At 39.9% G+C, this 23,243-nt stretch overlaps 2 protein-coding genes and 2 non-coding genes across 4 annotated transcripts in view; 3 read left to right on the top strand and 1 right to left on the bottom strand.

Annotated features, from left to right (window-relative positions):
* LOC116849640 overlaps nt 1–11,479 on the bottom strand; it is a 463,562-nt gene extending 452,083 nt beyond the window's left edge. Inside the window, exons 1-3 of the mRNA XM_032826984.1 lie at nt 11,178–11,479; nt 10,993–11,099; nt 9,326–9,431 (exon numbers count right to left, since the gene is read on the bottom strand). The gene's annotated coding sequence lies outside the window, so the exon portion shown is untranslated. The remainder of the gene's footprint in view (nt 1–9,325; nt 9,432–10,992; nt 11,100–11,177) is intronic.
* Nucleotides 9,027–9,100, top strand: Trnan-guu. Its single transcript has one exon. It is a non-coding gene; the product is annotated as a tRNA-Asn (tRNA).
* Trnat-agu lies at nt 9,360–9,433 on the top strand. Its single transcript has one exon. It is a non-coding gene; the product is annotated as a tRNA-Thr (tRNA).
* LOC116849638 (nuclear pore complex protein Nup88) overlaps nt 11,476–23,243 on the top strand; it is a 79,389-nt gene continuing 67,621 nt past the window's right edge. The window contains exon 1 of the mRNA XM_032826981.1: nt 11,476–11,769. Coding sequence (XP_032682872.1) covers nt 11,560–11,769 — 210 coding nt within the window. The 5' untranslated portion in view covers nt 11,476–11,559. The remainder of the gene's footprint in view (nt 11,770–23,243) is intronic.

Here is a 23,243-nt window from a genome sequence, read left to right as displayed (position 1 = left end):
CTCACTATACGAAATGCGAAACGACACGTGTTCGCGGTCATTTTTGGCATTTCGTGAGAAATGCATCTTTTCACGGTGTCTGGATATTAAAAGGATAACTCAACAACGATCGTTTGAACGATATCGACCAATTCTTTTCTGACTTTTTACAACAAAATTCGACTACGACAAAATTCGGCTGTCCAAATAACAGACGTCATAAATTTCATCATGTCAAATATTCACAATCTCAAGAGTATTCTCTCCTTTAAATTTCCTTTTTTCACTCGAATGTAGAATGATCATCGAGTCACTCAAATTCAAGTTATTTTTTGGAATAAATTCTGCACGAAGAAAAATAATTTTGTTCTTTTAGCAAAATCGTCGTTACTACTGCATATTCGTAATGACATCAAAAAAATTCAGTTGACGTAACTAATTTTACAAATTATTTGTTATCAGAGCAAAAGTATTTTCGTTGTCAAGATAGAAAAAATTTGTTGAGTGTATTTGTCCTAAGAATCTTTTGCTATTGATGCAAAATAACGTATCCTTAGCAAATTTATTTGCTATCGGAGCAAAACTACAAGTGCTTGTATAAATCTATCATGGTTCTTATAACAAAATAATTTGTAGATTCAGCAAATTATATCCAACAAATAGTGATTAGTATTAGTATTAGCAAATCTTTTTGCCATATAATAACAAAAAGATTTTGCTAGAGCAGCAGAAAATTTGCCAGCAAATTATTTTTCTCCGTGTGTGAATCATAGAATTAATGTTCTCACTCAAAATCGAACAATACGCCGTCTGTAGTTTATCGTCACAGGAACATATTCTGATCGACTGAAACATTCACTCGTATGAAGACAGAAACCACTGCAAACTTAAATGAAGCATTCATTCTTGCGATTTCGAGTGGCAGTATCTTCGCTATTGCCTCGAATGAAAACACCGCCACTTTTCACTCAATTTGAATGAGATTCTACTCCAAGAAATGCAGAGAGTATATCTAATTCAAATTAAATGCTTGCGACTCTCTCAAAGAGAGTCGCGCGATGGATGATTGCCGAGATTACGTTTGGCGATCGGGATATTTTACACGCACCCTAACTCGAGACTCGCTCCCCGACGATACATTCGCAATGAAGTAATTGGAGTTCGCCGAGGTGTCGACGACAATTGATACGAGAACGGCCGATCGCAGCGGCGATTTGCAGTAGCACTCGCGCTTAATAAGATCGAGTGGCGATAAAGTGCGAAAACGGACACGTTTCTGGCCACGTTCGGCCGGTTATTGCCGCGCTTTGTTCTTGATTTACGCGCGCGCAATGCGACTTCTTCATCCCCCAACTACCTGAATTCGATTCATTAGCGAGAGCGCTCATCGCATTTCCAATAGGTGGACCATAAATTTCGCCCTTATCTACACTTGCTCGTCGCGGGAGCTCTACGGACGAGCGTCGACTTTAATAAATTGAAAAATCACGCTATGCTTCGCGGCTAGAGGATCTGCGAGGTAATATGACTCCCTGACTTACGACGGTCCGTTATCATATCGCGGTAACGAATATATTCCATTACGTGACAACTGCGCGCGTGTATGCGTACGAGATAGCGGAGTGAGAGTGTGAGGCAGGGGGGAAAGAGAGAGAGAGAGAGAGAGACAGAGCGAGAGAGAGAAGCAGGCAAGTTCGGAGGAGTGGGTAAGAATCTAGAATATATTTAATCAGGATCGTCTCGTAATTAGGGTAAAACATTTCTGAACAGCACGCGTCTCCCTAATGAAGATGTAGATACGTCGGGATATCGCGCGATCGACGAATTTCACGCGTGCGAACGTCGAAATTCCATTCCCTCAATCTGTTCATTTGTTCCCGCGATACTCAAGTATATTAGATCTTTTTATAACCAGCGGATGTATACTTCGCCAAAATTAATTCTCGTTATACGTATTGTTTTACATGACTTATACTTCATGGAATTGAATTGACAGCTGCCACTTGAGCGGTTATTGTCAGTTAAACGCGCTTGAGGATGAAAAGTAATACTTCGTGTAGCTCTCTCGAATTCCCACTACGTTATGACGTTGTACAAATTTCGAAAACTGAAGGCGATTAAACACGGTGAATTAATGTTTATTCCTTGCAAATGGAACCGGTTCTATTTGCCGAGTCACTTTCCCGACATGGAGCGAACGCTAAACGCGACGGGACTCGCAGAGGGACCCGCCGAAAAACGCTCTCATATTTTTCCATAGGACCGAATAAATATATGCGGATACGTCGGAATTTCTCGTCGGGACAGAGAATGAAGGGGGGAAACAGGCGGGCAGACATGCCGCAGTCAGATAGCGGAAGTAGTAGACGACAGCTTCCGATGGACCGCATTGTGTACGAATCGCATGCAAAATGTAGGAGCCAAATACGAATACGCGCGCCCCGACAATGGCCTCCTCCGATTTCATTTCTTTCGATCGTATCTCGCGTAATCGTACAGAATGAAGTTTGAAGGGTACATAATTTTTGAATAGCAAAGTTGAACGTCCCCACGTCGTAAACGAAACGCGGGGAAATACGATTTCTCTGGCGAAGACAGTCGCTTCTTTCGAGAAAATTGATCTTTGCTTGTTCGCAAACACGACTGACGTAAATAAATGCAAATTGCAATAACATAAATTAAATAATATGAAATATGTACAAAGTAATAAAAATAATTTATATATTTTTTTCTAAAAAAAAAAAAGAGTATCGATTGATATAGTAGAATTTGAAGTTTATACTAAATGTCACGAGGAATTATGCGAAAAAAATTGTATTCGTATTATCTTATCTACATTAACATGCGAATGCTGTTTCATATAATAACCAATAATGCTAATGCGACACGTGTTCCTCGGTAACTCACGCCATTGTTTAATTACCGCGATATTTTCCTCAAACGCGCGTTCCGCTGTGCGTCGGATTATTTTGCATGCTTGCGGAAGACAGTCTGTCCAAAGTCGTCTACATGTGACGGTGTCCAACGGCGGTATGGACGGTGGGTGATTCTTTAAGCGTGAAATAAATAACTCGGAGGGCTCGGCCGCGAAAATGTGACGTGAGCCAGTTTCCGGACCCTCCGACGTCATGTTAACGAGAGAAAGCCAAGAGAGCACATTTTAACGTCAACAATTAAAAATATTGTTCATATTTTATCGGGCCAGCCTCTTCGCCGCACTCTGCCGCGAGGGCCATCTTCGCTCACCCTTCACGATTACAAACTTGTTTCGGGTACGCCTCGCGGCCTTCGTAATTATAGTTGGCACACGTAGGCGACATTACACATGTCAGACACGTATATGTCCACCAGTGTGTACACCAGCATGTGCTATGACGTATATCATTAAGAGAGCATAAAATAAATGTTATATCATTAAGAGAGCATAAAAGGGATAATTTTCATCTTTAAACGCGGTATCTCCGCCCCATCCCTAAAAACGATACTCGAACACTTTGAATTAATTTCATGTGCCACCATCCGCGGCGCTTTAAAATACAAAGGATGACCGAGTCGAGATTTGGCTTCTTTGTGCTTTCTGCAAGTGCTTTCGAATTTAAAAAATCAATGAAAAGCAGACCATAAACGATTGCTAGAAATGGCTACTGCTCCAGAAAAATGTGAAAACCATCCGACTGTCTGATCTGATATATCCGCGATATATTTTAAATCTGAGAAAAATCCAATCTTTTTTTATAAGGAGACATTAATCTCCAGTTTATCATGAGTTTGTAATAACGCGGGCTACAATGGCGCGGTGAACGTAATGAAATATTTAAGATCACGATGCGTGCCGGGCCGAACTTCACGACATCACGGCATAGATTGTCAAGGGACGCGGAATCGTCCGGCGTTCATGGGGATACCGCGTTTTCGTAATTACGCGCGTTTTTCTCTCCTGCTGAAACGAGCCGCCCCCATCTCTCATTCCGGACAAGGCTCCTCATCGCCGACTCGCTCTTATCTTGATATTTTTAGGAGGGTATTTTCCAGTGCTGCACGTTCTTTTCATTTCATTTAAACGGCGAACGGGGAGGTAGGACCGCTCGTTCAGCGCTCTTGCAACGGATAGCGCCACATTTTCATTAAGGCTGCTGATTTATCGGCATAGTTAGCCCGCTCGACCTCGTTACGGCCTTCCGAGGAGAGCTAAGGTCTGCTGCTTGCTACTCGAGAGCCCTTCGGCACGTGAAAATCTATACGCGTGTAGTCCTACTGTCATCGTAATTGCGACGTTCGATTTCTAATTTAAGTTATCCAGCGAGTGGAACACACAAAATTTTTATGAAAGATGATCACTGTACTGACATAGTCGGTATTATTCCTGCTCAGAGAAAAATATTCATTATTTCGCCTATTAATCTGCGTTTCATATTTCTTTTTCCAAATTTTATCAACAAGAGAAGGGAAGAATGAATAATACGAAGAATGTAACGAAAATCAACAGCGATCTTCGAAGGAGAGGAAAACAAACGTTTTATCTTTATTCGGCTAGACGTCGGCGCGTCGACGAAATTTAGAAGATCCAATCTGCGGGGGAAACCCGAAGAAACCAATTGATAAATCGAAGAAAATAGAACAGTCCGTGGCGAGGCCGGCGAAATTTTGCCAACGAACGGAACTGCCAGACACCATTTATATAACGTAAAGGATAGCGCAACGGAAAGGATTCGCGAAAGGTGACGGCTAAAGGGAAGACGAATCGACGACACCACCGTGCCAGGCCGCAACTGACATCTTCCATACGTCAAAGCCCCGCCGACTTGTCTTCCGAGCCTCCGAAAATGTTTCACCTTCGTATCCGGATTAAAGAGGGTGGCGAAAGATATTTTATCGCCTCCCTCTCAAACAAGATCGAGGCATGTCCGAAACGCTAAATAATTTAGTCGAGTATAGCTTCGTGTGCCCTTGCTGTCATTTGTAAGTATTTCAATATTTTCGACGACTTCTAATGATAACAAAAGCAAACAACTAAAAATTATCGCCTAGTATATGGAAATTTAAGCACTTTGCTCGGCGGAAGCAACCTAAAATCAGTAACCGATCTCTGTATTTTATACTGAGAGGAAAAGCTTTGCTAATTTAATAAAATATCCCCGAGAGATTTTTCTCAGTGTATCATCTGCATAATTGCAACGTCAGTCGCGACATTAAACGTGACAACAGCATAACTGGAAATTGAATTCTTAGAAGGAGTATCGTGTGATCGTAGAGAGTTTTTAGCCGAGACTGTGTAATCAGTGTAACATTGTGCGAAGGGTGGCACCAAAATCATTTTGGAGAATCCCGATTGCTACCGCATGCGGGCGCGTTTAAAGTCGTACTAATTAACACGGCAGCGATTCAAGATGTCGGCCGTACGGTGGGATGGGTCGAGAAGGTGGAAGTCTTAAGGCAGCGTGTTCTCTCCGGGGAGCCAAGTGTTAGGAGAATTAACAGCAACCCCTGATCTTGGCCCTCTATGCTATCTCCCTAATAATAAACTGGTAATTCCCAATGCCCCTATAAGTTACTCCCTTTCAACGCCACAATGACCTACGAGTGCCAAGACGTATTGTCTACCGGGTGTTCGTGATCTGTTCTATCGCGTTCTTTGTCCCGCGGGCCATTAGTTAATTAAACGGGAAAAACGGCCGGAAAACAGCGCGATGTCATACTTATGCGACACCGAGGCGATAATGTCTCTAACGTCCCAACATCGACTCGTGATCTAACAGGGAACTAACACTCTGAACCGTAGTCATCTTCAAACGTGACATAATTGAACTATGCAATTATCAGCGAACGGAAAATGCAAGGTAAAAATAGATTAGCCATACTTGACGAGAAAGAACATAATAATAACGGAATAAAGAAACATGTGTAATTGATACATGTGTCCGTAATAAGCAATATCTCATTGCTGCGGGACGGGTAATAAATATCTGCGACTTCTTGAGCAAACAAAATTTGCTAAATCTCAACTTTGGTTTACCGCGATGGAATATTGATGATCACCGGTTTCGCGCGCGCGTTCTCTCTCTTCCGGGCATTTAGCGAAACGTACTCCCGACCGGATGTTAATTCGCACTCTGGATGAATTCATCATGATTCCGGTACAATGCTCACCCGTTACATCGTTACAAGCCCGGTGTATCCTAGAACGTGCACACCTTCATCATAGACACCCACCATGGCCTGTAAAGTACTGTGCTTTCCGCGCCAGGAAGGGGTGGAAAACGCGAACAAGAGAGAGGGAGCGGATGTTGGTTACAGAATAGAGAGAACGAGGGATTGTAAACTTCCAGGAGGAAGATTCAACCTCTCGACGGGAACCGCTTAGATTTATGGGCATAAATTCCTATCCAATAAGAAGCGAAATCCATGTATTCTCTAACCGTAACGATACGTGCAGAATACTCGTGCTATAGAAATTCCTTAACAATTAAAAAAGCGCGAAAAAAAATACGCGATTGTACAGAAAAGAATATGTCTCTCTTTTTCTTACAAGATATATATAACAGATTTTTCTGAAATAATTTTTTTTATACGTCGTATTGATCTCTATACGACCGCGTGAACGTTTTTAAAGAATCGTTAAGATAAAAGGATATTTACAAAGAATTTAAAAGTCTAATAGAATGTATAAGCGCAGTATAGTTTTCGTTAAGCATAAAAATAGAAAAACAGTGGTTGCACAAGCAATATTCGGTATATTACATGTTCCATTTTCTCTCGGCGTCGCGAAGCACGCAACTACTGTAACAACATCAGTAAATTATACGAATACACGCTTGATAAATCTAATCGCTCGCCCGCGAAGAGGCACTAAGAAGCAACGAGAAGCGTCTTATTGCAGGCAAAGGATATGTTCTCCTCTGTTTAGCGCGGATATCTGCTCCGTAGATTAGGAACGAAGGGGACGGTAACAGTGACCGATAAATTTCGCGGCGACTGTCTCTTACTTGTAATTAAACGCACAATTTAAACAGACTGTTAGTGTCAACATGGCCGAACTAGAAGGTCTCCTTCCAAAGGAGAGAGCAAATCTTGCGCGATGACACGATGTAGTTATGTGTACCACTTTACACCAACTCAAATACAATACCGATTACACCACCGATCGTTCAAACCTTGAAATTTAATTTGAACTATTAAACAAGCGCATAAATATCACGGGAATACTCTATATTTTCTACTGCTCGTATGATTTAAAAAATACGAATTTGTAAAAATCAAATTGTAGAAGCTAAAAATTCTATATAATTGAAATTTTACTTATCAAAGCGACGATTCTCAAACACACTATTATTGCTTCTATTTACAGCTCTCAAAAGTGTACGACTCCCGAGTGAAATATAATTAAATAATACTTCCTCTCTCTTTCTCTCATATTGTTTCTTTTTAAATTTAACAAATAACATTAAATGACGATTATTTTCTGTAATCCGCGTATTATGTAGCCGAACATGAGGAGCACGTTTTACATATCAAAACGACGATTCTCAAACACACTATTATTGCTTTTATTATTTACAATTCTCAAAAGTGTACGGTTCTCGAGTGAAATATAATTAAATAATACTTCCTCTCTCTCTCTCTTTCTTTCTTATTGTTTCTAAATTTAACGAATAACATTAAATAACGATTATTTTCTGTAATTCGCGTATTATGTAGTCGAACATGGGGAGCACGTTTACCCCCGCGTATACATAGACGAGCTATCATTCTAATTACGATATTGTAATGACCCGCGTCGCGTACCAGTCGAACATCTGCGATCCATCGTGACGGATAAATCACCTTGGGACCACCCTCCAATCGCGTCTCGCCCATCGCCTTGCATATAGACAGTTACTAATGAGCCGACCCCATTTAATTAACCGTATATGGTTTCTATGCAACTGCCAGACTATTTCCCATTGTGTACGCGCGTATTATCGTCGCGACACGCACAGCTTCGACCAACAAATTTATTCCAACGCGAGGCGATATTTCATTGCGACCGCTTTCTTGCGTCGACACATCTGTTCGATTTGTATCGTAGTACAACGCGGATCTATAGATACGAAACGCGTTCGTTAGTAGTAGTACTCTAGAACCAGTTCCGGGACTGAGGAAAGGAGAAAGGACGGCGTAATTCATCGTCGGCCGTTATCGGAAAATGAATTGCAAATCGCTTTGCATGTACAGAGTAATTTACAGATCTTACCAACGTACGTACCCTGTACTTTTGTACAAAAATGCGCAATAAATGAGGTCAATCGAATCAACACTTATTATTGTCCATTATTTAAGTATATGTTAAGACACTAGATTCATAGTGTGGAATAAAACGCGTGAATAAATTGCATAAGAAATTGTTAACGTTATAGCATTTAAAAACGTCGACATTAAAGAAATTGTTAACGTCATGATATTATTTCAATTTTTTACGTTATTTAAAAAATCAGTCTTTCTTTTCTTTCTCTTTCCAATATCCAGTGTCCGTACACTGTGAGAGAAAAAAATCCAAAAAATAAAAAATATTTATTCAGTGAAAATACTAATATATTTACTTATATTAATATAAAATATTTCTTAAGTAAGAAAACATTTTCTTAAAACTTTAGCTCTTCATGGAAGCAATTGTTTATTCTATTTAAAGAAAATAATGTAGATTTAAATAAATACGCATAATTAGTACTCACCAAATAAATATTTTCTATTTTTTTTAGATACTGTTTTCCAATGTGATATTAAAAATTCACAAATGCTGATCTCAACTCTCTTTGTTTACTTCTGTTTACTTCTGTACTGCTGTTTCAGTACATAAGAACAGACAATAACAAAGCAGAGAACATACATGCCCTTGAATTTCAATACAATTAAAATCACTAACTATTTTACGTTATACATTTAAGCTTAGTATATACAGTAAAATTGCAGTAAATAATGTGTGGTATATACATAAACAAAGATTGCAATATAACAGTGAAAAGAGAAAGAATAGAGAAACCTATTGTTCTCTAAAGAAGGACAACCCAACTGCCTCCGTGGCGCAATCGGCTAGCGCGTTCGGCTGTTAACCGAAAGGTTGGTGGTTCGAGCCCACCCGGGGGCGTAATCTTTTGACATTTATATTTTTTTTTAATTAATTTTTTATAATATATTATTTTCTTAATGATGAATTTGTAATATCACAAGTAAGTTCACCGTGAATGAAATTGGCATAATATTAATATTTGAAGTATGATATATACTTAATATGTAACACAACGAGGAACATTGTCGACTTATCATGATTTATGTTTGAAGTGGAAATGTAATAACAGAGATTCAGACTCACAGTGATAAATTGTAAGTACGCACGTCCCTCCAATGGCGCCGTGGCTTAGTTGGTTAAAGCGCCTGTCTAGTAAACAGGAGATCGAGGGTTCGAATCCCTCCGGGGCCTGGAAGCAAAAAAAGTTTGCTTTAAATTTTTGTCATGTTAAACTTTTACAAAAACATAATTGTGTCTAATCAGGATATTTATTTTGTTGGCCTAATCAAAATACATTAAACATCCTACTGAAAATAATTATTAATTGTTCAAATGCTTAAACTGGAAATTATATTATCAATAATAAGCAACAATAATTTAATGAGATTAAATACAGTTAACTATGTAAATTATTGAGACTTGTCTGTATTTCATATATATTCATTCAACATCATCATTGAACATTACAGTGATGGTAATTACTGATTGTTTAAATGCTTAACTAGACATTGTATTGTCAGTAATAATCAACAATAATTACATGAGATTAAATGCAGTTAACTATTGGTCTGTTCTTTTCAGCTGCACTGAACTGGTGCAATAAGTTAGAGTGAGAAAAAATATATTTGTCTCACTTTAACATATTGCACTAATTTAGTAGTACAGTTAAAAAAAACAAACTAATAGTTAACTGCATTTAATCTAATTTAATTATTGTATTATTTAATCATTTTATTATTGACAACATAATATCTAGTTAAGCATTTGAACAATTAGTAATTATCATCAGTACGATATTCAATATTAAATAAGTAGTAATATAAGATACAGACAAGTCTCAATAACTTATTTAACTGCATTTAATCTCATTTAATTATTGTTAATTATTATTAACGATACAATTTCCAGTTAAGTATTTGAATAATCAATAATTGTTATCAATACAATGTTCAACATTGAATGAGTAATTTATTGAATGCTATAAGACACAGACATGTCTCAATAATTTATTTAGTTAACTACATTTAATCTCATTCAATTACTGTTGATTATTATTAACGATACAATTTTCAGTTAAATATTTCAATAATCAATAATTATTATCAGTACAATGTTCAACATTGAATAATTAGTGATAATACAAATTTTATTAATTTACCTGTTTATAGCATATCACTATTCATTCAACGTTGTACATTGTACAGATAATAATTATTGATTATTCAAATATTTAACTGGAAATCGTATCGTCAATAATAATCAACAGTAATTGAATGAGATTAAATGTAGTTAACTAAATAAATTATTGAGACTTGTCTGTATCTTATATTACTACTCATTCAATATTGAATATTGTTCAATATTGAATTATTATTTTATATTGAAGATTATTCAAATGCCTAACTGGAAATTGTATTGTCAATAATAATCAACAGTAATTAAATGAGATCAAATATAGTTAACTATGTAAATTATTGAGACTTGTCTACATCAAATATCTCTACTCATTCAACATGTTAATTTAGACTAACACACTCTCACACTATGACATATATGTGAAAAAATAAATACAAATTACACTGATATTATAACTGTTGATCGACGTAAAAAATATACATGACAATATAAAACAACTGTTCAAACTGCCATAACGTCACTAAGATTATCTCGAGCAAACGCCATTAAGGACTTTTGGCGAGAGCGAGAGACGACTAATGCGTATCATGCTCCATCTTTTTCTTGCAACATACCAAGTTTTTTCCATCCGCCTATAAGCTTGTTACTTTACAGAGGACAAGCGCAGCAGTATCTATTTTGAGCAATCTTAGCCTCGTCGCCAGATTTAACTCGATGCATGCTGTAATTGCGATAGAATTCAACAACACAAGAATTTAACAAACTGAGCATTTGAACAACTATATAGACGTTTGTATACCTGTAACTTGCGTTGTCACCGCAGTCTTGCCGTCCTGATATCGGCTCAATTCCTCGCTCCCCGACTTCCACAATGCGACAACCACACACTCCCGACGAATGGCTACTTTTGGCAATTCGCAGCAAAACTCAGGATCGCCGATGACCACGGTAATCTGGAGCTGGAGCAAACCATTTGCCGCTGAATGCTTCGAAAAGGCGCGCTTTGAAAATGGCGTCGAAGGGAACGCCGCTCCGCGGCGAACGATCGTTTTACGAGGCGACACGATGAAAGCTAGCGGCGCCAATAGCAGCTGAGTGACGCGCGGCAGCGAGGCGAACTTCGTCGTCGTACCGAGCGCGCGCTTGTACCATAACCTTACAACGACATCGCGCTTGTAACCATGTCGTCGTGCACGGATTTGCTGCGACTGAACGAGAAGCGGTTGTTTACGGAGATCAAGGCGAGCCTGCCGAGCGGCGTGAAGGAGACACGGAACATTCTCGAGATCCGCGACAACGTGCTGTACGTGTGGAATGCCGACAAGTGTTGTGTGTTGACACTTAACCTAGCGGCAGCCCGCGGCGAGCCCGGCGAGGACATCCTTTATCAAGTACGTTGAGTGAGTACTGCTTTCATTTTGTTACGCATTCCGTACACTCGCCGATTGTCGAACAAAAGACTTTCTATGTCGCATGTAAACAAGAGAGGAGTATCGAGCGGCATGTGTCGCAACTCTAACCTTACCTTGGCGATACCCGCCGCGCGGCTGCTCACGCGTGCGCCGTTTTCTCGAATACTTTGCATTGAACGAGAATAAATTCTGTTTCAAAATACCTTTCGTTTATTAACATTTTAGAAATAGATGAGTATCAAACATCGATGAAGTCTATTACGTAATGCGTAAGACTGTGTATGTTGCATCGCTATGTGACAACCTTGTTTCTATCGGCATATTTATCGAGATGTTTTCATGTGTCGAGTACAAGATGACGAGATACATTTATGCGAGAAGTTTGAATAACTCGAGATCGCTGGTGTTAACAAATTAAGCGGCGACAAAGCACGATACAAGTCGAGCAATTTTCTGATCTTTCTGCGGCGTTATCGATCACGCGCTTTTGTTTGTCTCTTCGACATTTGGCGAATGCATTGGAATAGTCTAACCAGGGATGCGCGATATTCACCGATTAATCGATACGTCCAATTTTTTTGTCGAAAAATCGATTATTAACTGCCGATATTTTTGAAGTTCGATATATCGATGTTCGATTTCTTTTTGTAAATATTGAAAGTTTGCTTTGCTATGTGCAGTTTCAAATTTAAAATAAAAATATTTAAAATTCAAATTTCTGTCGTAACGTTCTAATGTTATCGACGACTGTTTACAATATAAATTTCAATATATTTATGCTAATATTACATATGTCGTACGATAAGCTTTTCGAATACGTTTATTGATTGGAGGACAGAGTATTTCTAGAATTGCTCTGGGCACCCTAGAAATTCTCTATCCGACAACCAATCAACATATGCGATAAACTTCCAAAATAGAAATTTATCCAGTTTCTGACTAGTAACTGTCCAGAAATTTTTGGTAACTAGCTAGTTTTTAGCCAGTTTTCTTGGCTAGCAGACGCAATTCTTTGTTGTGACAACTAATCAAAGCGTCAATGGCGCTGTTGATGCTTCTAATTATAAAGATATTAATATATTAAAAAATTATTAATATTAAAACAAATGTGTTTAATTTTTAAATATTAAAAAATAATAAAATCAATATATCGATTCTTCGATTTTTTGTGCAATAATCGATTATTCGATATCAATTTTTTCCATTATTATCGATTCTTTCAATAACAGTTTTTTTTTTAATATCGCGCATCCCTAAGCCTAACACGACAATATATACGACATTTGAAGCGTGTGGAATCTATATTATCGACCTCCAAAAAACTCTTGCTCTCAATTAAATACGGTGAATATTTTTTTATTGATGTCAATAGACATGAAATAACACATTAACTCCCTCATTACGAAATAATAGTCACGATTTGTGAATTCTCGTCATAACTTTCGAGTGATTTTTTTTTTTACACAGAAAGATATAAACAGTAAATAATTAAAATTGAGAGCAAATTCAGGAATTGATAGACTGTAATCTTGAGTTTTATTCTCTCAAACGTATCAAGAGAATATTTTCGACTATCTCGTTGCATTAATTGTCACTCTTCCCCTCAAATACACGATGCATTAAACAATAACGCGATTTCTCATTATAACAGATAACTTTTTTAACATTGAAAGATGTCAACAGTAAATCATTAAAATCGTGACCGAATCCAGAAATTGATAGAGACCGAAATTTTTTATTTTACTCTCTTAAGCGTTTCAAGAGAATATTCTCCATCTTGTCGTGTTAATTATTAATCGACTAGATAAAATTATAAGACATAAACAACAAGCTGGGATCATATACGACCTTTTTCAGTTTATTTCCTTCTATATATTAAAGTTTGTATTAGGGTATATAAACAGAAATTTTTAAGAGAAGAAAAATTTTACATTATGCAAAAATATCTTTTTAATGTAGTATCTGACTTTGACGCAAGCATATCACAAAGTCTCAATAGATTGCATTTAAAAATACATACTGAATAACGCGAGACATACGTCTTTGATTCCACCTTGTCGTTGTATCCTTTATAAAGCAAAACTTTTTCTTGTAGTGTTTCTAATATCTATTATAAGTTTACATAACATATCTAGGTACATAACAAATATATGAAATATAAAAAACTTTATAATACTTATGATTATGTTTGACTGATTATGATTATTTGCTTGACAAAAAATCAACCATAATTCATTTAGGGAAAATGGTCAGTATTTTAACCACTTGTGGAAATTAGCTCTTTTTTTAAATATTTATAAATATTTAAATATTGTGTAAACATAAACAAATTGTTCATTTGCACTAATTTGGTGTATTTGCAATTACACCTACGTCAAATTACAAAAATATTAATTTATATTACATACTATATATACAACTAGATATTATACTTTCATTTTCTGGACAGCATTTTTTATGGCAAGTGCTTATGTACTTATAAATAAACCTACCCAAAAGGTACATTCCAATTTCTTTCGAATTTGGCACAAATGTAGAGGTACAAAAAATATTTAAGTCATATTTTTTTATTTTGGCCAACTTTGAGTTTCACGGACAGTTTGTAGCTTTTTAATGTTCTCACTCCTATCATCAACAAATACAAGAAAAATGCATAAGAAAAAAATTGAATACAAGATATAGTTAAATAATTTTAACATAATCGATATAATTAAGACACGAACCATTCTAAATTTCTTTAATCGAGATTCCAAACGAAATATTTGAAATCTGTGATAAATTAGTCGAAAATAGTTCAAATCTCGGCCAAACCGAAATCTAGCAATTTTAATTAAAATTTTAACAAAATCGGCATAACTGAGACACGAAACATTCTAATTTTCTTTAGCTGAGGTTCCAACCTAAATATTTTAAATCTGTGATAAATTAGTCGAAAATAGTTCGAATTTCGACCAAACCGACATCCAGCAATTTTAATTAAAATTTTAACAAAATCGGCATAGCTGAAACACGAAACATTTTAAATTTCTTTAGCCGAAATTCCAACCGAAATATTTCTAATTTGTGCTAGTCAAAAATGGTTCGAATCTCGGCCAAACCGAGAAATCCGGCAATTTTAATTAAAATTTTAACAAAATCGGTATAGCTGAGACACGAACCATTTTAAATTTTTTTAACTGAGATTTCAACCGAAATATTTCAAATCTGTGCTAAATTAATGAAAAATGGTTCGAATCTCGACCAAACCGAGAAATTATTTGTATAAATAATTTTTTTCAACTTTTTACATGTTTTGTTTAAACGTTTTATTATTTATACAAATAATTTTACACATTTGACTTCATATTTATATTCAGCAAACCAAAAACACCTATATCTTGTATTCAATTTTATTTTTTATACATTTTTGTTGCACTTATTGATGATAGGAATGAAAACATTAAAAAGCTATAAACTGCCGGTACAATTCAAAGTGGGCCAAAATGAAAAAATATGACCTAAATATTTTTTGTACATCTACATTTGTGCCAAATTAGATAGAAATTGGAGTGTAACTTTTGGGTAGGATTATTTGTTAGTATAGCTATGAGTAGACCTGTTTTCCATTATATATAATCTGTTTAACATATGGTTATACAGATGATATGTAAAAACGCATAACTGAATGTTCAGTGTAAAACAATAGATATTTTGAACCTTACATAAAGTGATTAAAATATCGATCACAAACTTATAAAAGGTTAAGGGTTAATTGTCATTCTTTTTTCCAAAATATCTGATGCATTAAACGATATCGCGGCAAATGATAAAGAATCCAGGAAGAAATTCCTAGAGAAGGATACTGTCGAGAATTCCTTAGAGACGCAAGGCTGGATCGGTGCGGGCGCACTCGCGGAAAATGATTGCGCGGTAAATGAAAGGGAAGCGGCGCGGCAGAATCGCGGCGGGAATGGGCAAAGCGGTACGTTTCGTTCTCGCTGGCCGCCGGTGCTTTTATTTCATTTCAATGGCACCGTGGGATCAGCGGGTACATTAATGCCTCGGCGCTCGCGCGCGCGCGAACGCAAAAGAGCGGCGAGGGGATAATTTATAGGAAATGGGTTGTTCGACGCTCCGGAGTAATTTAATTAAAATAAATGTCCGCGCCGCGCGGAGGAGCGTTGCCCGCACACGGAGCGTACCCGCGGTTCCACGGACTGCGAATAAAATGCAAATTCAGACCCTTCAGCGAGAAAGGGTCGTGCGTGCTCGCGCGCGCGTGTGCGTATAGGTAGATAGATAAAGGTACCCCTTCACGCGCGCGCACGAGGGTGGACGAAGAGAAAAGAGGTAAGTGCGGAGGGTCCGATGGTCTCTCGGTACCGATCGTCGCTCGTTCACCCGTTGATTCGATAAGCCCCCCGTATTCGGTTAATTTCACTCGTTTTAATTACGCGACCGCGTAATACCGCGTCGATCTTAGCGTCGTGGACGACAAGCCGCGATTAACTAAGATTAATTTGTCCATTGGAGTCAGGGGATCGATGAGAACATTCTCGCCAACATTTCTATCGAGATGCTGATGGAGATAGGCGATCAGCCGAGTGCAAGGTGCAGTACTGTGACGCAAGCGCGCTCAGTCGCGAGAAGTAACTCTCGAGATATCGCCGGCGTTAACTCGCGAACTCGACGACGGAGATATAGATCGAGAGCGATTCGCTGATTCTTGCACGACGAAGGCACCCCGGCGGCATCGATCACGCTAAACAGCGTCGCAGCCGCCGACGTGGCGCGTCAAGCCGCGGCGGCCACTTGGCTCCTCGCTCGTTACCGAGTGCATGCGCCCCGGGCCCGGCTGAAATATCGGTCGTAAATAATAAAAGTTAGCGAGGTTCCTCTCTGGCGCGCACGCCGGGACTTTAAACCGGAAGATAGGTGTCGCAGGATACGGACGAGGGCGACGGTGGGCAAAGTGGCGGCGGGTCAGGGGACGGCGGTGTGGCGCGGGACGGAGACAAAGACGCGCTATTGTCAACCGCTCCGCCATCGGAACCGCCATCCGCCGCGGGAAACTTTGAATCATTTTTATTGCATAGAGTTATCTTTGTTACCAGCGGAACGAACGTCTAAACGCGCCCCGTCTCTCTCTCTTTCTCTCTCCCTCCCTCCCTCCCTCCCTCCCTCCCTCCTCTCGCCGACTATCTCTTTCTCCCTCTTTTCTGTCTCTTCCTCCCGCGCCTTTCGCCAGGTCATTCCCGGCCCTCGTCCTTCGTCGGTCCTCGCCTTCCTGCCGGTTACGCTCTCTTTCCCCTTTTCGCCCCGTCCCCCCGACGGCCGAGAGATAATACGAACGCGAAAGCGTTCACACCCCTTTGGCTGCCCAAATGGAATAAGTTCTTTAATTCGCGGATTTACCGCCGAGCAAACGAATCGCCCGCGCTGTCGCCGAGATAATATTCGGCGGACGAAAGAGGGCCACTTCTTGGCCGAACTTTTCGTTCGCCGCGGATTTCCCTCTAAGACCTCGACGGGACTCGCGTAAGCGGAGACAAACGAGAGTTTTTACGGGACGCCGAGTCTTTCAGAGTGCATTTGGGACACGGCAATCGGGGTTTATCAGCGAACCATTAACGAAAGGGGTCACGTAAAAGACACGACCGTACGACGCGGGGAAATATCGAACGTGACATTTAATTAACGTTAATGTCTACGACTCGAACTCCCACATAACATGATTCTGCTCATATTATCTGTGAGACTTGCGCGCAGTCATGCAATCTTCGTATTACCCATCCCAACTAAAAGCGTGAAACAGTCGCGCGCGCGCGCCAAGATAAGAATTACTTCGATTCGGAGACAGGATACGCACGGTCTATGCGAGGCTTTCTATGTGCCTCGCGACGTATAAAAGGGAGCAATCTTATCTAAATTAAAAGCGTTACCAGCCCGACAACGGTCGAGGGTCAGCAGCATGAACAAAATAGAAAATTTCGGGCGAATTCCTACCAGCGCGACCACCACCTCCGCCAGCGCCGCCACCGTCTCCGTCTCAGGAGCGGAGCGGAATATCGCATAATAAGCGAAATCCTCTCGACGATAATTAAAAAGTAATTTTACGGTGACATTTGTAACTACGGGCCCGCCTACCCACCGTCGACGCCGGTAAATACACGTGCAGCCGCGCGTTCTATGTGTACACAAACAATAACTACGACATACGCGCGCGCACACAACCCTATGTGCTGCCACGTGCATGATGTGTGTGTGTGTGTGTACGCGCCGCGCGAGCGCGCTCGCTGCGTATGCGTGTACATCTGAATGTTCCCGCGGTCAGATTCACGCCCGAGCGTATAAGCAAACGCGGGGGTGGTCCTGGCGGTTTCCCTGGTCCTGGGTGTAGGTTAGGTGCCGCGCCGGTGCACGTGGTGGTATACGAGAAGGTACGTAGAGCAATAAAATTCACGGGAAGTGTTTTACATCGGGCGGCGCGCGTAGCTACCTCTGCTTGTATGTACGTGTGTATGTACGTTGGATCCACGGCAGGGTGGAAGCGAGGGAGGCTCGACGAATTCAGTAAGTGGCGGACAATGGCTTTTGTGGTAGACATCGGCTACCCTCTCCCCCTTGGCGCCCCTCTGCGCATCACCCTCCTTCGTATTTCGTTCCACCACCGGCACGCATACATTTTCCCTTCCATGTAGCTCCTCCTCGTGCTCTGTCTTCCTTCCTCTTTTCCGCGGTCGCGAGGGTTACTCGAAGCATCGCGCTCTCGGAGATGCGGAAAAAACGGTAACCCTACGTGAACCGGCGAAAACCTGTCTCCTCTCTCTCTTTCCTCTTCTCTCTCTCTCTTTCTCTTTCCCTTTCTCGACTCATTTATTAATAGGGATATACGCGCGCCCTCGAAAGCGTCACGTCGGAAAGATAATCGCACGGGGGTTGCCGCGCGATTCGGCCGGTACGTTCGTCGGCCGTGTCCCGATCGAGAATGTATGTTGAGTACGATGATGGGTATTTATGGAACGAAAGATACGTTCGCGTCTAGCATCAGAAGTCTTCATTTTTCTCCAAGAAGCTTGTCAGGCGAATTTGATCAGTTGTAAATATAAAAAATATCTAAGACATCGAATAGTCTTTCTGAATCAAACAGCGTCGGAACAAGTCGGAAAAAAAATCTCGATGGTTTTGCTCCAACATTTCCACATTTACTAATTAAAAATTTAGATTTAAAGAAATAGTTTTACTTCGCAGTTCATCTCTCTCTCTTTGTCTTTGTTCTAAAATAAAATTGATTTGAATGATCGTAATTCAAATTCAAGGGGACTCACCGTCTTTTTTCGCCCTTACTCTAAAACTCTATAAATTTTGCTTCAAACATTTTTGTCTACCTAGCTCAGTTTTCGAGATATTCGTCTGGCCTGCTTAAAATGGGATAACGTTTTTATATATTAAATATATAAAAACATACGTATATTTATATATTAAATATACGTATTAAATATATATTCTTTGCCTCTCACGTGTGTACAAACGCCTAACCAGTGATCAAATGTTCAAAAATATTTATCTTCTCGCGCGAAAAAATAAGCGAGATTATTAATCGACGATTGTTATTTATCAAGACTTGCGCAAAAAAGAAAATATAAATATAAAAGAAAATATAAAGTTTATGCAAGTGCTCTTTTAGTACATGTGATATTATATTATCGCGCGATACGATAATTTCCTCTAAAATAAAGTTGACAGTCCAAATTCGTCAAGAAATCTGTCGAGAGAGAGATATAACGTCAACGACTCAAACGACACGCGAAACTGCGCTATGAATTAATTAAACGCGGCACGTCGCGAGAGATACGCGAGTCGTAAAAATTGTTCGCGACATCGCCGAGAGGAGTTTAATGAATCGTCAAGAAGATGCTTAAACCGGCCGATGCTATTGGGCGTCCAAGACCAACCGCTATAGGACGCCCAATACACTCTCAAGGCGTAAGAGTGCGAATGTATGGCTGGTGTATTCGTGGCACCTTTATCTCCCGCAGCCGCGAAGTCGTATACAAGAACGACGGTGGTCTATTGTCAAAGCTGCCCGTTAAAATACGTCCTTAGTCTTGGAAGGAACTGGGCGCGTACCCACCGGCCTCCATTATCGCCGCGTGTATAGCCTATGAGCGGTGAAAGGGCTGCCGCAATGACAATAATTCCGCGCTAATAACTCCTTGCAAGGACTTCTCGGAGCAGCCCCTCCGAGCTCGATAGCGACGTGTCTTTGTAACCTCGGCTGGTCGTAGGACCGCATCGGCGAGAGCCGAGCAACCATCGAGCCCTTGGAACCCATAATCTAAAGATACCTTTAGATCTCGGTCTTTCGAAGCTTCGCCACGCTATCTCTCGGGAGTCAGGTTGACGAACTCGCTAATTCTCGACCGTAGCGCTTGTGTAGATCAAAACGCAAGTAGTCACAACACATAATCACCCCGTTTTTTATGGAATTATATGGAGTTACTTAGTATCTATTTTCTTTTCGATAACATCTCGATCTTATACCGTTCTTTATATGAAGAGAATATTTTATACAGTTCTTTCCCTTGTTTTATATAAATTCTTTTCGATTTTACTATGATTTTCGATAGAAATAAAGTTTTTTAAATTTCAGTTCTTAGATTATAAATAGACTATATATTAAACGAAAAGATAGTTCATTACTGAAGAATGTCGATCTATTTCTCGGTTATGAAAAATTCTATAATAATTTTTACTGTATAATTCTCTCCGAAATCGTTAATCGCGAAATGGCTGCATTAGGAAATAACGCGTGTAACATTCTTGAAAGATTAAAATATGTGTATATGAATTTGGATTCAGTTTACAATCGAGAAATCACAATGTCCTTCACCGACGTAATACGGTCGGTGAAAACGTCTCGATCGCCGTAGCGCATCAAATCGTTGTGAGGAAAGCAGAGTCAAGCAAAGTGGATGGCTCTCATTCCGCGGGGGGTGGCTTTGTCATCCGCGGGACGCCTTGGCGGGCTAATGCATTTCCTTTACAGTTTTAATGGGCATTCATAACTAAGTTTAATAATGCCCGTAGGAGGCGAGCCGTCGCGGTTGCATATCTAATAATTCCACGGCTCCACCTCGCGCAGGAAGTGGCGCGCGGCACGGATTTTAGTGGTGGCTGCTCGAGCTTTCACTACCCCGCACCACCACACCCGTCCCTCGACTCTTGAAGATATCCATCCGACCTCCTTCCTTTTCTGGCACTCTCCTCCAACCCTCGCGCGATTTCTGGTGCAACTTGCAACACCATTCTCGGGCGTCCTTAAGGGGATGCTGGAGTCGATGACGAACTCAAACAAGGTCGATAATGCAAAGACGATCGTCACCAACATAATCACGCTATCTTTTTCGTATTTCTTGTATATACAAAACTTACATGAATGTGTGTTGCTTTGTTTTACCATATTCAACAGAAAACCTAACCATATAAGTATAGAAATCTTTCTGTAAACTTTTTTGATATTCTAAAACTTTCAAATGCAGATGCGAAGGTAGAGCAACTGTTCTTTAAACTTTTTCTGTTTGGAATATCCACATTTTCGATATAAACAAGCTGCGAAATTTTTGGATTAGGCAAATATTACGTTAACTGACAGCTTGAGATATAGCATTAAAATTTTTTTGTTCGTTTTTGTCACATATTGAGCAATGCTCCTATTTATTTTTGTATGTACTTTCATTCCATAAAAGCATTTGTAATTCTGTGTAGCCAATACGACGTAAACTTTGCAGAAAAAGGTTAGTGTTCTGTCGGCAGTTTTCAGTTTCAGCATCCCCTTAAGCGAGTCGATGTTAATGAGAAGTGCAATAGACGCCACGACAAACACCGGTTGTATGTGCCGAAAATTAAGATTACTTTCTAATAATGTACTCACGATACATTCCGATGGTCGCACATCGCTACTTCGGTACTCCCGATACTTATTTTCGCGCCAGGTTCACTTTCGATAGACAAAAGATGCGTAGAACACGGAGCGATGTCGATCGCGATGTGTCAGGTGAGGCTGCTCGTCGCGGAGAGATCGATATCCAAGATGGCCGCGCAATCACTGACGCAGTGCCGAAAATGCGCGCCAAAACGTAAACGATATCACGGTTCGACAAGAACGCGCTCTAGTAGCTACGCCTCTCTCACTCTCGCTGACGGACCGATCGCGCGAGATCCGACGTCGCGTATATCTCTAGCGTCGTTTTGCCTTTCTCTTTTCCTCGGATTATCATCACGATTTTAACTCTTCGTTAATAAATCTAACGATCGTCCAATTCTACTACTATTTGAGCGAGTCGATGTTAATGAGAAGTGCAGTAGACGCCGCGACAAGCATCGACTGTGTATGTCAAAAATCAAAGAGAATACTTTCTAATAACGTACTCACGATACATCCCGACGATCACACATCGCTATTTCGGCACTCCCGATACTTATTTCCGTGCCCGGCTCGCTTTCGATAGATAAAAGATGTGTAGAACGCGGAGCGATGTCGATCGCGATGTGTCAGTGGAGGCTGCTCGTCGCGAAAAGATCGATATTCAAGATGGCCACGCAATCGACGACGCAAAGTGTGCATTGCGGCGTGTACGGTGGCGCGCTCGTACGCCGCCCTCTCGCTGATGCCTCACCACTCGATAGATCAATAGTTACTAGTACTTCTCGATCAGAGTCGCTTCGTACATCTAGCTGTGCATTGTTTACGACTGTTGATTTACTCGAAAAATGAGAACGTGTGGTTTAATTCGACAGTAACGCCGGAGACATACAAAAAACTTAAGCAGTAAGATGTAAGCAATAAACAGATTGACCAATTATAATCGATGATTCTTCTTGTGGTCCAAAGATCAACGACCTTGATTGGTCAATTTACTTACCGCTTACATCCTACTGTTTAAATTTTTTATGTATTCTCGGTCTTATAATCGAATTAAGTTCTCACTTTCTGGATAAATCAATAGTCGTGAGCAATGTACAGCTAGATACGCATGCGATTCTGCAGCCTTATTCTATAACATTCTTACGATAATGTCACTAACATGACATGTCGTTGCGTAGTTTTTCTAGCATATATCATAGGCTTTCAATAAGGGCCGATTGTTCCAACCTCTTAGTAAGTTACCTAATAGTTAAATCATGTGTCTGTCTCTAATTTGAAGAAAGAACGAAGTTTTCTTTATTTGTCAAGTAGCTTATACCAAGAAGTTGGAACAATCGATCCTAAGACATTAGTCATAAAATAATAATCATAAGTAGGCAAGTTGATCAACCATAGTCGATTATTTTTGAAAATAATCGACTGTGATTGGTTAATTTGCTTGTGGCTTATGACTAATGGCTTTTAGCCATGTATGATTGTAGGAGGCCCATATAGCTGTGCAACAACAATGTAAGTCTAATGTTACATGCGTCATATAAATTGTCGG

The sequence above is a fragment of the Odontomachus brunneus genome, unplaced genomic scaffold (assembly GCF_010583005.1).
Source record: "Odontomachus brunneus isolate Ranch 3 - 2012 unplaced genomic scaffold, Obru_v1 Obru_scaffold_122, whole genome shotgun sequence".
Lineage (NCBI taxonomy): Eukaryota > Metazoa > Arthropoda > Insecta > Hymenoptera > Formicidae > Odontomachus > Odontomachus brunneus.
The sequence above is the reverse complement of the archived record's forward strand: the minus strand, read 5'-3'. Positions and strand labels throughout refer to the sequence as shown.